Here is a 16,607-nt window from a genome sequence, read left to right on the forward strand (position 1 = left end):
AGCTAAAGAAGATAAGAGACAAGGTTAGTGAAGTCAGATAAGCTCAATTGAGTTTTTTGCTAAGATGAGCGAAAGAGAGTGATCTGCATATATTTAAAACCAGGGAAAAATCCATTTTTACTCCCTTGACTTTTTAGCATAACTTCTTATAATTGACATCTAGTATGAAATATTTACATTTCAGTTCAACTTACATCTGTTATATCAGTTATCTATTATATATATAACTGTTACATCAGTTATACTTACATCTATAGATGTTCCTTCTGTGTGTGTGACAATAATGAACAGTGGTGCCTTAGTGCCTCCAAAAGTCTTGATTGAGGTTATCCAAAACTTCAGGTAGTCTGACAAAGAAATAGGGCGTCGTAATAGGATAAAACAGAAAAACATCATTGACGATTACTAATACTTCTATTGTACTTACAAGAGTGAACAGGAACAGGCTTTTTCTTTTTTTTTTAAATGCAAAAACGCTCAATAATTATGTAAAAACGCTCATTAGACTTTTAATTTTATGTAATTGCAAAATGTATAGTAAATAATGAATATTAAACTGCCTGTGAAATCCCTTTTAAAAATCACTTACATAATTATATTCAACAATTTACTACTGTGTATAGAGTCAGTAGCAAATTGTATGTATGCAACAAACCATCAGGCAATCTCATAATTATTATAAACTTATCAAGGCTTAAGCATGCTAGCCTTTCTAGAAAGAAGGATTTTTTTTTTCAAATTTATCCTGTAATTTCCTATTAAATCATTTTGGCCCATTGTGGTCCTTCCTTTCTCTCTGGGTACACGATTTGAACAAACTTTAATCTTCACTATGAGAGGACTCTGGATGGTTCTTAGAGAATTTTTTGAATGCCATTAATTGATCATTTACTCTCAATTATCTTTCTTTTTTAAAGATGGCTTGGTCCTTCAGTTGCACAGAATTGAATAATGTATACCCTAGGACAATTTGTAAAAAGTGTAATTGAAACTTGTCTATATAACTGGATCTTTAGAAAAGCAAATGTGAAGTTAACAGTCAGAAAAAAAAAGCTCCCTGGCTAAAGTGAACTACCCCCCCCCCCCTTTGAACTTTCTCTAATTTTTTTTAATTTTCTCTTACATTTTTTTGGCAAGCTAGAGTGTCTTATACTGCATAATGTTTTTTCATCGACATGAGTGTAAGCCATACAGACAAAATTTTGACATGACAATACTATGTCTTACCTTTGTAAGTCCACACAGAGAAGATGGATCCTTCTTGATTATCTTTTTCCCTATCAACAACATCTTCAAACTTCTTAGTCATGTCCAACACAAGGATAAAGAAGGCCTTTGGTGTTACGTAAATTTGGTGACAGGCATAATACGCTAACTGACCAGCAAAGTCCAGCATGCTGACAGTTGGTAAGTTCTCTTTTTCAGACAAGATTTTCTGAAAAATTTCATCTTTCACCCTTTTTTCTTCTTTTGAGGAAAGAACAAGGGCCATTACCTCTACTGTATTGACTTCTTCTTTGCCTTCATTAGGTGAACTAGACAACTCAACTTTCTCTTCTTCTCGGCTATAGAGCATGGTTTCCCCCCTCTCTTTGTAATGACTTTTCAGTCCCGAATTATCTCTATTTTCATTTGGATTGGAATGGTCAACTGCACTGCTTATTTTTGGCTTCAGGTCCGCGGCATTTATCCTGATAAATGTCTTCAATGGTGAATCGTCATCAACTACTGTAAAAACATGTATTAAAATAATTTTCATTAAAATTATCTTATCTGATATGTACATGTACAGTACTCAAGAAATATTTACTAACATTACAAATTATTACAGATAATTTTATCATATTCGCCTTCTTTTAAATGCATATGATATGTTTTAAACAAGAGATGTTAGCAAAACACTTATGCCGCCTTCCCCAAAAATAGGAATTTCTCCAAAAAGGGCAAAACTCTGTCAAAAATGGTATGATTGTACCCAAAACATAATTTGGCTTAGATATTCATATGATAAATCTGTATACTAAATTTCAATTCAATTTTGTACAACAGTTGCAAAGAAAATAAACAGAAATTGCAAATAATTGAATTTTTTCTAAGTCTAAGGGGCATAACTCTGACAACAAGAGGCCCATGGGCCTTATAGGTCACCTGAGCATTATGCAACAACTTTCCAGTGATTAAATTTAATTCATCATAACAATACACTTAGCAGTTGCTTAGTTTGTTTACTTAATACCCATACACAAGGTAGGGGAACAAAAAATGCATTTCAACTAATGAGTTAAATTCAGCAATAATCAGTAGTGTCCCTACCACACATGAACCCCTGACCCTTAGGCCTTGATATTTGATTAATACCAAGGAGCAGATTTCAAACCATTCATTCATTTTCAGTATATAATTACACCCCCCATATTACCCCTGACCCTGGGGCCTTGAAATTCACAATTCTGGAAGATTCGGGCCCTTGTAGATAATAACTATATAGGTAGTTCGTCTGCTTAATACCCTAGAGCAGAGAAGAACATTTTTAAAGATTTAATGAATTTTCACTATATAATCTATAGAGCCCCGCCCTAACACAAGAACCCCTGACCCTGGGGCCATAAAATTCACAAATCTGGAAGAGGCACTCTTGCTCATCTTTACTATGTGTTTAGTTAGTTTATTTAATACCCAGAAGCAATGAAGAAGATTTTCGAAGAATTAATGCATTTTCACAATATAATCAATAGAACCTCACCATAACACCAGAACCCCTGTCCCTGGGGCCATAAAATTCACAATTTTGGTTGAGGCACTCTTGTTCATCATAACTATGCACTTAGTTTATTTAATACCCCGGAGCAGAGAAGAAGATTTTCAAAGAATTCATGTATTTTAGCTACAAAATCTTTAGATCCCCGCCCTAGCACTAGAATCCCTGACCCTGGGGCCATAAAATTCACAATTTTGGTAGAGGCACTCTTGCTCATCATAACTATGCACTTAGTTTGTTTATTTAATACCCAGGAACAGAGAAGAAGATTTTCAAAGAGTTCATGTATTTTCATTATATAATCAATAGAGCCCCCCCCCCCCCCCCCCCCCCCAATAATAGAACCCCTAATCCTGGGGCCATAAAATTCACAACTTTGGTAGAGGCACTCTTGCACACCATAACTAGGCACTTAATTAGTTTATCTAATACCCAGGAGCAGAGAAGAAGATTTTCAAAGAATTCCTGTATTTTCACTATATAATCAATAGAGCCCCACCCTAACACCAGAACCCCTGACCCTGGGGCCATAAAATTCACAATTTTGGTAGAGGCACTCTTGCTCATCATAACTATGTACTTAGTTTATTTAATACCCAGAAGCAGAGAAGAAGATTTTCAAAGAAATAATGCATTTTCACTATATAATCTATATAGTCCCACCCTAGCACTAGAACCCCTGATCCCAGGGCCATGAATTTCACAATTTTGGTAGAGGACTCATTGCTGATTATAATCATGCAAACAGTTTGACTGCTTGATGCCCAGGAGTAAAGAAGAAGATTTTTAAAGATTGCATTAATTTCTTGGTTTTGGCCCCGTCCCTCAGGCCCCTGGGGGGCAGGGATCATGAAATTCACAAATTTTGTTCCCCTTCACCCATAAATGCTCTGTGCCAAATTTGGTTGAAATTGGTTCAGTGGTTGCAGAGAAGAAGCTGAAAATGTTCAAATGTTAACGCACAACGTACGACGACGGACGAAAACAGATAGCAATAGGTCACCTGAGTAAACTCAGGTGACCTAAAAATAGTCCGATTGTAACCAGAACTTGACCTAGATATTCATGTGATATATCTGAATACCAATTTCATTTCAGTATGTGTAACAGCTGGGAAGATAATGTACGGAAACTACAAATAATTGGAATTTTTCTAAGTCCAAATGGCATAACTCTGTCTAAAATGGTGCGATCCTTGACGTTCCAAAAACAGAACTTGACCTAGATATTAATGTGATTTATCTGTATACCAAATTTCATTTCAATATGTGCAACGCTTGTGAATAAAATGAACAGAAACTAAGGGACCAACAGACAGCAGCAAAGCAATATGCCCTCCCCTCTTCGAGGGGGGGGGGCATAATGAATAATATTGAATATAGACAGGTACATATTTATCATTATAACAGCTAATTGATCTGAAGAGTCGTACAACGTTGAGTTGAAAGGTGCGGATCATTAGATCAAACAAGACACGAAGCGTCCAGTTTGTTCTGATGATCTGTGCCTGTCAATGAGACGTGATACGACTCTTTGGATCAAGTTACTGTTATACACTGTAATGATAAAGAAGAAGGTACAATTTGGACTTTATTGTGCCCTTAAAATTTTAATGTTCTTAAAAAAAGTTATGAAATTGTCTCTAACAAGAGTTGAGTAGATGGATATGATAAATCATTAAAGAATATGACGTGAAGGAGGACTTTCCTGGAAATATGACATTATCAATTTGGTATATATTTCTAATTTTAATGCAGAAAAGCCTCCTGTGCTTATTTTCCTTTAAAAAATAGTGTCTGCCACCATTGCCCAATTCAGTTTTTGCATTTATTATGTAAACTGCTTTGATAAATCACATGTCTCAAAATCTTTTTGGGTGACGGTAGCAGAGTATGTTTTTTGAAAGAAAGCATCACTGAAAATCTGTGTTCTGAAACTTTTTAAGAAAATATGGGAAATTGCACAAGTTAATGACAACACAATAAGCATTTAGGGCATGGAATTCCAATGAATCAGAAAGAATGAATCTTAATTTCTTATATAACTTTCATTATTTTAGAAAAATATAGGGCTTAATTTGTATTGAAACTGTTACTTGTTCTTTATTATACAATTTAATACCCTCCTTAAAACTATCAAAATATAGTTTTAAAAATAAATAATATTTTTCCTTGTAACAAAGCATTTTGTTAAGGAACATTTTGATTTGCTAGAAAAAAAATGTTATGTTTCTGTGTACTACATCATCAATTTCAGAGAGAAATGATATGGATTGAGAAAACAATTGTGCACGGGTATGTTAAGGAAGCATATAAGTATTTTCTCGAGAAATTTAGACTTTTTAAAGAAAATTAAGTTTGATAAATTACCAAAACTGCTAATAAAGGTAAATTAAACTGTTATTAACTATTGCATACAGATAAAAGAGTGTCTAACGCAAAGACGTGCACCACCGCCACAGCATCACATGACTTCTATTCATAGTGAAATTTTACTTAATAAAAAAAGCTAACAGAACAACAATACCACGGAGTCTAATAATTTCTTTAAGTAAAAAATAGAGTTGAAAAACATCTATTTTGCCTAAAAAGTGCTGCTAGAATCCCACTGTCCTTTCAGTAAAATAATTATTCCACACATTGGCACGAAACCTTACCCAATGTTTTGAATTTTATACATTTGAACCGAGATTTTTCGTAAAACCACGCTTAACTCGGGATTCTAGCAGCACTTTCTAAGATTGTCAGAAGGCAAACTTTCCATCTGTACAAATCTTATGTTTTGAAATATCCAGCTTATTGTTGTTCTGTTGCATTATTTTTGTAACGAATGACAAAGGAAAGACTGACCGAGATTCATATAGAGCTGACTGTCTTCGAAAGAGAATATAATTGATGAAAATAAATTAGCATACCTGTTTAATTAACTGAACTCCATAGGAATTTTACATGATATTCACGATATTTCCTTTTAAACTCCATTTTACCTATCTTTGTACATGCCGTCTTAGCCAAATTCTCTTTACATGACATGATGAATTCCCAAGTTATTTGAAGTACACATATGACGTCATCGGTGATAGAGTTTAATCAAATGACAGATACAGCATAACAAAATAAAAACATTTTATTTTTGTTAATGTTTACACACGTATCTATTCATTTTCTAGAGTTAAGGAAAGGATTGCACGGGTCCGTGAAAAAATTCTGCCCAATGACTTTTTTTTCATTTTTACATATAACGTTCCTAATGTCAATAATACCATTATATCAAAGTATCAAGCATGATCATCAGGCTCATAAGGAAGTTATGGTTGCCATGGTATCACCATTTTTAATCTTTTGATATCTATGAGGTGAATGTTTAATAATGCCATATATGCAACAAAATTGAAGCAAATTAAAAATTTTCTTGCAGATATTTAATAATATGCTTTATTTTTATTGAAAATAAAAATTGCTTCGGAAACTATTGATAAAAGTAGTAATGCCATTGTTTTTTGGGGAAGTATTAATTGTAAATTTGCAGTAATATTTTCACCTAAATAGCAGTTTTTAACGTCTAGACAAAACATAGGTAATCAAAGATTACGAAGCTCACCTCGACGAATGTTATCAGTTTAAGTAATGCAAATCCTACATCATATTTTCTTAATATTAAGTATTCATCCCAACAACAATATTCTTGCAAGTTGTTCTTAACCCTCTACAAGGCATTTACACATTTAGTGTTAAATCTGCAGATATCAAAGACTTCAAGTTCATTCGGATTGATCTGTTACCAAAACTTTAACCTGGTCTCTTGTATGGAAAATATAGGTCAGATCCAGCATCCCAAGCAAGTCTGATAGTGTCCATCCTAAGATGCATCATCCATGCAAGTTTGGTTTAGCTAGGGCTTATAATCACTTGGGAATGAAAATGTAGGTCAGATCCAGCATCCAAAGCAAGGCTGGTAGTGTCCATCCCTAGATACATTATCCATGCAAGTTTGCTTCAGGTAGGGCTTATAGTTACTTGGGAATGAAAATGTAGGTCAGATCAAGCATCTGAAGCAAGTCTGGTAGTGTCCATCCCTAGATACATCATCTATGTAAGTTTGGTCCAAATAGGGCTCATAGTTACTCAGGAATGAAAATGTAGGTCAGATCCAGCATCCGAAGCAAGTCTGGTCGTGTCCATCCCTAGATACATCATCCAAGCAAGTTTGGTTTAGGTAAGGCTTATAGTTACTTGGATATAAAAAAAATAGGTCAGATCCAGCATCCGAAGCAATTCTGGTAGTGTCCATCCCTAGATGCATCATCCATGCAAGTTTGGTCAAAATAGGGCTTATAGTTCCTGAGGAATGGACATGCTCCAAAAATTTTAACCTGGTCTCTCATCTAGACAATGTAGGTCAGATCCAGCATCCGAATCAAGTCTGGTAGTGTACATTCATAGATGCATCATCCATGCAAGTTTGGTTCAGGTAGGGCTTATAATTCCTTGGGAATGGGCTGCTCCAAAAACTTTAACCTGGTCACTCATCTGGAAAATGTAGGTCAGATCCAGCATCCGAAGCAAGTTGGTAGTGTACATTCATAGATGCATCATCCATGCAAGTTTGGTCTGGGTAGGGCTTATAATTCCTTGGGAATGGACCTGCTCCGAACCTGCTCCAAAAACTTTAACCTGGTCACTCATCTAGAAAATGTAGGTCAGATCTAGCATCCGAAGCAAGTCTGGTAGTGTATATCCCTAGCTGCATCATCCATGCAAGTTTGGTTCAGGTAGGGCTTATAATTCCTTGGGAATGGACCTGCTCCAAAAACTTTAACCTGGTCACTCATCTGGAAAATGTAGGTCAGATCCAGCATCCGAAGCAAGTCTGGTAGTGTACATCCCTAGATGCATCATCCATGCAAGTTTGGTTCAGATAGGGGTAATAGTTACTTGGGAATGGACTTGCTCCTAAAACTTTAACCTGCTAACGCCGACGCCGACGCCGGGGGTATAGCATAAGCTCATCTCGACTTCGTCGAAGTGAGCTAAAAATTACCCAATGAATTTTCCCAAAACTAATATATGCTGTACTAGTCATTATAAGTGACTTATGGTTAAAATACGAAGTGGTGTAATCAGATTAATTTTGAAGGTACATGCATTTCAGCCCCCCCCCCCTCCTAGAATATTAAAAGATTTCACAGATTTTCATATGATGGTTTGTTGTTGGACCCTAAATATGCATAATCTGTTTAAAGACAATAAAGGCCATATGTATAGATAAATAAATACTTTTTCTCTGAAAATCTGGCAGCTGATGCTCATTTTACATGTGAAGCACAATTATTTACTTATTACCGACAGTGGTCACGAAAATAACTTTTTTTTTTCAAACTCAATTTTTTATCTCCAAAACATTCATTTTGTTACTATAATCAATATATATAAATGATATATTATAAACCAGTGCACAGTCCTCAAAGGCTTTATTCCTCGCTTGGAACACTCAGCGAAGTTTCTTCTCAGTGACCTGGAATCGGGGGGGTGGGGGGTGGGGGGGTGTCAGACATTTAAACAGATTGAATGAATAGAGGTTATTTTCTAAAACGTGTTTACAACTGCATTATTTATATGTTTTTTTTTATATAAATGTATTCATCATTAATAATCTTACTGGCCAAATTATAGTAATTCTGATTATTCTAAATATTCACATTTAGTCATTTACAAGTAGTTTTGCTTCCGATTCTTTTCAAGTAAGTACACTTCATTTCCTGTACATTGATGAGCGCTATCTCCATTGTGACGTCATAATGATAGAATTGACGTCAAAACTATAGATCTACTGTTTTGATTATAAAATAATCATTGATTGAAATCACTTTCCGTCGCTTTATGATAAATGCTGGAGTGAAACATCTATGTTAATGTTCATGTGATTAAAAAACAAACAGTTTTCAAATGTATTCCCATAAGCATGATGAGTTCACATGTTTCTTTTATTTATTTATGTTCATTTATCTTCCCTGATATTCTTTCAGAAGTGTGTTGTGTTTCAATACGACGCATAAAACATTTTACAACAATCGTTTACAATATATGTGCGACGATGATTGAATGTTTACGCGGTCGATGTTTACTGCTGAAAATGCTAAAGATCTAATAGGAGAAAACAAAATCCTCTGTGATATTTTTTTTTTTAAAAGATATCTCTTCTAGCCCTAAGTGGTCATCGCCGTAATACATTTATCAAAATCGCCTTCCTTCATCAATATTTATACATGTATCTAGTAAATCACGCCGTCTGAATCTCTTATTGGAAATTATTTACAAATAGATGTAGATCCTATGATAAACAACAATTTTAAATAAAATTCTAATTTCAAAATGAAGATATAAACCTCAAGTTATAAATCAAATTTATTTTTAATGAAATAAATTTCAATGTTCAACGAAAAACGATAGATAGACGTGTCAAATCGTAAAACATGCACGTTGATAAAAAATATGATCAACGCTCACCAACACTTTCAGTGCATCGTCACAATCTTTAATATCTTATACTCTCTCTACTTTAGAAAAAAAAACTTTTGTCAAGCGCAAACATACGACGCTCCTTATTCCGGTAATAGTTACAGCAAACATTCTTTTTTTACTCACCATATGACGTGATCACGTGACGCCGTGCAATCGAGTCCTTGAATTACATATGTATATACCAATATTACGAAAACTTGTTTTATGAAATTGACGTCACCTCGCCTACTATGACGTAATAATGTAGCACTAATTTAGTCAAGGTAGAATATTTTGTATGTTTCCTTATTACCCCTGCGTGGTGATTTGGAATATTGGATAAAACTCTGTAAAATTAACAGTTACAAAAACAAGGAACTTTAGGGTATATACTAGTAATAAAAGGCTTTATCACCCCAACCCTCAAAAAGGTGAAAGTTAAAGTTTGTTAATGTAAGTTCAGCTCGAAAGTCTTGAAATCCAACAATTGCTTTCTAAGAAAGAGAAAATAAATAAATTCTTGATTGTGTGTGGTTTGACGTCTCATTTTATCAAAAATTTTCAGTTATTTTTCTCTGAAAAAGAGACACTGCCATTTATCAGTGAAGGGCTTCAATTTTTACTTTTACGCAGGAAACAGAGCCACAGTAAATATGGTAAAATGGTATTAGTGAAGGTCTTTAGGTCTTTGGCTTTAAAATGTAAAATCTGTAAAAGAGCAAAAAATGTCTATATATCCCGTGTAAGTGTATCAGTTACCTTCTAAAATTCCATCTTTAACAATGAAAAGATGTTGATGGACTTCCAATCCCCTGGTGGACTCTGTAACTTCACCGATATTTTGACTTTGCCCTCTTAATCGCTTCAGTAGCGTTGTTTTTCCAGCCTCAGCACATCCAACAAGTATTCCTCTGGCATGGGTAACAGTTGTCTTCTCCTTTCTCAAGAACGTCTTTAACTCATCAACTTTATCTAAAACATCAAAGGTTGGATAAAAAAGTCACAATCATGTTCTATTTAAGAAGAGTTCTCAGAACACAATAGAAATTTTTTCCATTAAACAAAGAATAAAATTCAGAGGCCCATGGGCCATAATAGTCACCTGAGTATAATACAATACTGTAAAGATACATAGACATAAAAAGCCCATCAGCCACATACAGCGCTATGACAAAAGTATTCGCGATTTTTACGCAATGGCGTCTTTCTTGCGCTGCGCCTCGCTCGGGGAATGGGCAATAACTCTAATTAGATGCCGTGTTGACATACGAAATTTTTACAGAGTTGTCTTCACATCGGAAGTGACGTTATATGTAAGTATTTTTATCGTCTGCTGTTTTGGATTTTATGTAAACACACAGATATTACGATGGGTAGGAAATCTACAGAAATATCTAATGATGTCAAAAAATTAATTGTGGAAATGAAAAAGGAGGGGCAAAAAACATCAGTAATTGTGAATTTATTACAAATACCTGAGTCAACCATCAGATCTATTTGGAAAAAATATTTGTCAACTGGTGAAGTCAAAACTTTGAAAAGAAAAGGACGTCCCCGGAAGCTGTCAAAACGAGATCGGAACTGGATTATTAGACATACTAAAACTAACAGAGGACGGGTTTTAAAGGATATTACTAATGAATTTAATGAAAGCAGGGATGCTAATGACTTTGTTAATCCACGGACAGTCCAAAGATTTTTACGTGATCATGATTATAAGCGAAGAGTTGTTAGAAAAAAAATGGTCGTTTCCGAGATCAACAGAAAAAGGCGTGTTGCATGGTGTTTAGAGAAAAGAAAACTCACAGTGAATAATTATTGGAACACAATTATATTTTCTGATGAAAGTCAGATAGTTTTAGGAGAGAATCATAGAATGTATGTGTGGAGAACATCTAAAGAATCGTACTTGCCGCAGTGCATGTGCCCCCCTCGGCAGAGAAGGATTTCGGTAATGGTGTGGGGATGCATCACTTACCACGGGGTTGGTACACTTTGCATGGTCAATGGAAATATTAATGCAGTAAAATACATATCCATTTTAGAAGATCAACTTTGGCCCGTCATTGCCCGACATTTCCTCAACAAAACCTATCGTTTTCAAGACGACAACGCCCCCGTCCATAGAGCTCGTATTACTGTAGATTACAAACAACAAAATAATATTCCTACAATTGTATGGCCAGCTCAATCACCGGACATTAATATCATAGAGAATTTATGGCTAAAAATCAAGAGAACTCTGCAAAATCGAGCTCCAAATATAAAGACTCCGGAAGAATTGTTCGATGCTATTTTACACATCTGGACTTCCTTCGACGAAAACTATATCAAATCCTTGTATGAATCTATTCCCCGTCGACTATTAGCAGTAATCAAGTCTAAGGGCCACCTCACCAAGTATTAATAAAGGTAAGTCTGTTATTTGTTTCACAATTTATTGTTTATTTTTACGAAGCGCATCGTGTTTACGTCCGCCATTTTGAAAAATCGCGAATACTTTTGTCATAGCGCTGTACCTCATCTGACCACATTGGTTAAGAAAAGGCACAAATCACTTTATCATTGAAATGTTTACATAAAGAGGTGTGGGTGCCAAACTTGAATTTTAAGAACCCTCTCTACACTGCACGCTAAAGAGTTCTGATTCTAAGGTATTTTCTGCAGTTTGAGTGATCTGCCCTTAGATATAAATTCTAAAACATAAAAATTTACAATATATTACTCAATATGTAATGAATTTAAGTATTCTAATATTTTAAAAGGCCAAGATAAAGTAACTGAACGTGTTGTTTACATGTATTTTCTCCATTGAAGTAATTAAAGTGATTTCTATTCACTTATACTGTGATGTCTTTGAACATTTTTTCCGGGGGTAAATGCAACGCATCATAAAGTAAAAATCAAATAAATAAGCTCAATATTAACTCCTTTATAAAATAATTTTTTCTCAATGTCTAAAAAAAAATTTGCACTTGTGTAGAGAGGGTCCTTAAACTAGCTGATGCTCCTTCCTTAATGGTATCAATATTACAAATAGCTTTAGTTGATTGATCTTGAGCAAAAGTTTTGAAGATTTTTACCTAATAAATTTGAACAAGCTTGAATCTACAGTGGACGTTCAGATATCCCGATGCTTGCCTTCAGTATCCAGACAATTTTTCACCAGAACGAAATTTTTAATTGTGTTATTTTGTCTTGTTTAACTGGTGATTCAGATATCAGGATGGTTCACATATCCGGAAAAATTGACTAGGAACCAAACCGTCCAGATAAATGAGACTCCACTGTACACTTCATGGGGATGCTTTCATATAAAAATTTACCAACATGTATGTGCTGTTCCTGGGCAGAAGATTTGATCTTTTATATTCCAATGTACATGTAAAACTTTGATCTTCCTTTGTGACCCTACCCTTAGAGGTTATCATTTCAAAAAATTTGAATCCATACTATCTGAGGATGTTAACATACAAATATATGACCAATCATGGTTCTAGCTGTCATTCCTAAAAAGAAAGTTTATAAAAATATTTTTTTCTTTTTATTGCAGCCTGGAAGACCGGGCTGCTCTATGCATATAAGTTTAAGTGTTTGTGTATGGAGATTGAGTTGGGATAAGTTATTCAGACTTAATGGTTTTCTAAATTATAAAAAGATTGTTAATCATAATGTTCTTTCCCTTTATAAATAACGAGATACACAATATATTAACTTCCATAAAGTGAATCTGTAAAAATATATGTTTTTAATATTTAATATATAAAGTTGCTTATCATTTGCTATCGAAAAAGGGAGAGGTTCCTTTTTTTTTTTAGAACATTGAATCTCACTTATCACATAAAAATGTACTCTATACAGTTCGTGCTTTAAATTCTTAAAGTGATATTACATTTTTGAAAATTGGAAGATGTTTTTTTGGGATGCGCTTTTTACATAGGAACAGCGTTTTTAAGGATTTTTACCCCCAAAGTTGGGGGTGCGTCTTTTACAACATTGTGCTCTATACACAGGATTTTACGGTAATACAGCCCTAGATCAAGAACATTTGATCATGGACATGATGTAATCTAAAATTTCTCAAATCTTGTAAAAAAAAATCTTTGCTAATTGCAAATTTATACTCTATAATGGCCAATGAGCATTGCATTTCAAGTTAATAATACAGTGATTTTCCCTATAAAGTCAACATAGCCTCACTTTAACACTAGAATCCCTGACCCAATTGGGCCAATTTGGAACTTACAATTGACAATTTTAGAAGAAGTACTAGAGATCGCTCATCATTACTATACACCTAGTTTGTTGTAGTTTGTTTCCTTACTATACAGGTTTTGAGAAGAAAATTTTCAAATAAATAAACATCTTCTCCCTTTAATCAATAGAACCCCCCCCCCCTCCAACCCTTTTGCAACAAAATTTCTCAATTTTTCACCTACATCATGTACATGTAACTAATCTGATTTATCTACAGGAGAGAGAGAAGACTTTTAAATAAATTATACAATGATACACTATGATAATTAGAACCCCATCTTTAGACTCGGGGGGGGGGGGGGGGGGATCCATGGAATTCACAATTTCTTGATAACTTCTACTAGAGGATCTATGTCAAAATTGGTTGAAATTTGTTCAGCAGTTTATGAGAAAGAAGCTGTTAACATTTATAAATTTTAATAGACAACAAATGACGCTGGACAAAATTCATATAACAAATACCAAAAGGTCAGTGGAATACCTCATAAGATTTAAAGATTCCTACGCTTTTAGTAGATTCCAGCCCAAAACTTTTAATTCTTCACCAATAACCATATTATTTTTTTCATAAGGCCTGACCTTTATATTTTATATACAATGTATATTTTAAAAGTATTTGTATATATGTATTATTTGTATGTTATTCTTTTCTAAATTCCAATGGCATTTTAATTTTCAAGTGATTTACATTCTTAAATAGATAAGAAATATAGGTTCTTTATTTCCAGCAGGATTTTAATTTTTAAGTGACATATATATACATTGTCAAATAGAAGAAACAGACATTCCTACACTATGTACACAGTTCTTTATTTTGGAGTTGTCTCTCTTTGCCCAGCCCACTGTATCTATAGTTGGGAGTGATCTGCATTCGATCAACAAACCCTTTCTATCTACAGAAAAAATTGTTTATATGCCTCAGTAATATAAACCTGATCAACAAACCCTTTCTATCTACAGAAAAAATTGTTTATATGCCTCAGTAATATAAACCTGATTAAGTTCTAAATGGGCGATTATTTAATTCCAGATAATGTTTTAAAAGTTTCCAAAAACTTTACGTTTATTAATAACATGATTCCATTGTTTTTTTCTCTGGACATGCTGGAAAACCCTGCCTTGCAAATGAGTTTAAAAGTATTCTGATCAAAAACTGTATCAGTTAAACTACAATTTATACTTAAAATAATAATAAGATAATTTTTCTTTATCATGTTTATCTTAGAAATATTTCTTGTTACTTTGTGTTACAAATTATAATTAAATAAACATGTAACATGTGTTATGTTAATACATTTAATATCATTTCAAATGGTTGGTATTTACACAAAAAAGTATTTAATAGTATATAAAGATTTAAAATTGAATTATTTTATTGTATATACAGAATATCATTAGATAAAATACACGATCATACAATAATGTAACTTACCAGTCAGATCATCCCCTTCATTGATAAGTCTGTAAATGTTTACTGTGTTGTACCGTGATCCAACCCAGAGAAGCTGTGTATCACAATCATAACTCAGGCCGCATGGTCTGTATATCCCGTGTTGTTCTCTCCCTAACTGTGTCAGATAGAGACCGTCCTGGTCAGTGATTTGTACTGTGCTGGTGTAATAATCACATACCAGGATGTGTGACAGCGCGTCAGTACAGATTCCACGTGGCCATAGTCCTGATCCTGATGGAGTACGTGTGTAGGAGAACCGGTATTTACCGTCACGATCTGTCACCACTACAGCATGACGGAGCCCGTCAGACACAATAACATCTCCATTGCGGTTCTCTGTGATGTAGAAAGGTTCTATATACAGTCCCTGACCTGTGTTGTCGTGCTGTGTGGTCTGTATGTGTCTTCCTGTGTCAGTGTAACGGTGTACCTGGCCTGTCACTGCACCAGTATCATACATCCCGACCAGCAGGTCTCCAGTGGAGGGGGAGCTGTAGACACTCACTGGTAACCATGGTGATGTGTATGGTATCACTATGGTCTTTACTTTATCTTCAGATAGTTTTATGATGTTATGGTCACTGTCTATATAAATCACAGCACTAGCACTAGACACAGTATGTATTCCAGCACCAAATTGAAATAAATCTGTCACTTTATCTAGTGTGTCTCCTGTCGTGTTAGTTAAAATGAGATTGCCTTTACTATCACAGATCCAGACCCGGTCTGTTGACACACGGGATATGTGAAGACACTGATATACACCAGACACTGTGACAGATTTGTGTAATACTGCTGTATACATAACTGACACCAGACTTGTATTTCTGTTTCCTGTGACTTTATAATCCTGTGTGGATTTCAGTCAGGGAGATCTCTCTGTAAATTACAACACTGTTCTAGAATTTTCTACATCAATAACAAGCCTCTTTTTATACTTGAATCTTGTATCATTGTCAGATTCAATGTTCTGGCTTAAAAAAACTTGAACATTAAATAGAATTCAAACACATATAATAAAAATATGATATAATATTACAGTAAAACTCGGTTATATAACAAACTCACAATAAAATTACTTTACTATATCTGTGAATTCACTATAACCCCGTGTTTGTACAGAGTGTACTAAACAAGTTTTGCTGTATATATAATTTTTTTTATAAATACCTTTACATTAGGAACTGAGTCCTTTTGATGTCTCAATAGATAGCAGCCTCCAAGTGTTCACTATATTACCTGTCCAACAAATCAATATTTACAAATCACTCAGTAAAGTAAAACTATATTACAAATTGTAACTGGAAGAAATTTTTTTTATTATAATTATATATTTAAATAGATCACTAAAAATAAATATTTATTTGTTCAATATTGCATTTCTATTAAATTGAACTTATTGTCCAGTTTTTCAACTTGATAATGTACAAATAATTATCATGAGAATAAATCTAGCTTTCTTACATGTATAAAGTCATAGTTCTACTGCTTGTCATGAAATGGTATATTTAACCAGATGTCTCTGTCAAGACTGTAGCTCTACTGGTTTGTAACAGAGGAAGAGATATGTAGCAGTTTATATATAACTAGACGTCTCTGTTGAGACTGTAGCTCTACTAGTTTGCATCTATAGCAAAGG

General features: G+C 34.2%; 1 protein-coding gene across 1 annotated transcript in view; it reads right to left on the reverse strand.

Annotated features, from left to right (window-relative positions):
* Positions 1–249: 249 nt before the first annotated feature.
* LOC134242230 (uncharacterized) overlaps positions 250–16,607 on the reverse strand; it is a gene marked incomplete at its 3' end in the record, with an annotated part of 35,057 nt that continues 18,699 nt past the window's right edge. The window contains exons 5-9 of the mRNA XM_062724313.1: positions 16,139–16,207; positions 14,948–15,847; positions 10,018–10,230; positions 1,228–1,728; positions 250–347 (exon numbers count right to left, since the gene is read on the reverse strand). Of these exons, the coding sequence (XP_062580297.1) occupies positions 250–347; positions 1,228–1,728; positions 10,018–10,230; positions 14,948–15,773 (1,638 nt within the window). The remainder of the gene's footprint in view (positions 348–1,227; positions 1,729–10,017; positions 10,231–14,947; positions 15,848–16,138; positions 16,208–16,607) is intronic.

The sequence above is a fragment of the Saccostrea cucullata genome, unplaced genomic scaffold (assembly GCF_032062105.1).
Source record: "Saccostrea cucullata isolate Sc308-1 unplaced genomic scaffold, CSIRO_AGI_Scuc_v1 ctg2820, whole genome shotgun sequence".
Classification (NCBI taxonomy): domain Eukaryota; kingdom Metazoa; phylum Mollusca; class Bivalvia; order Ostreida; family Ostreidae; genus Saccostrea; species Saccostrea cuccullata.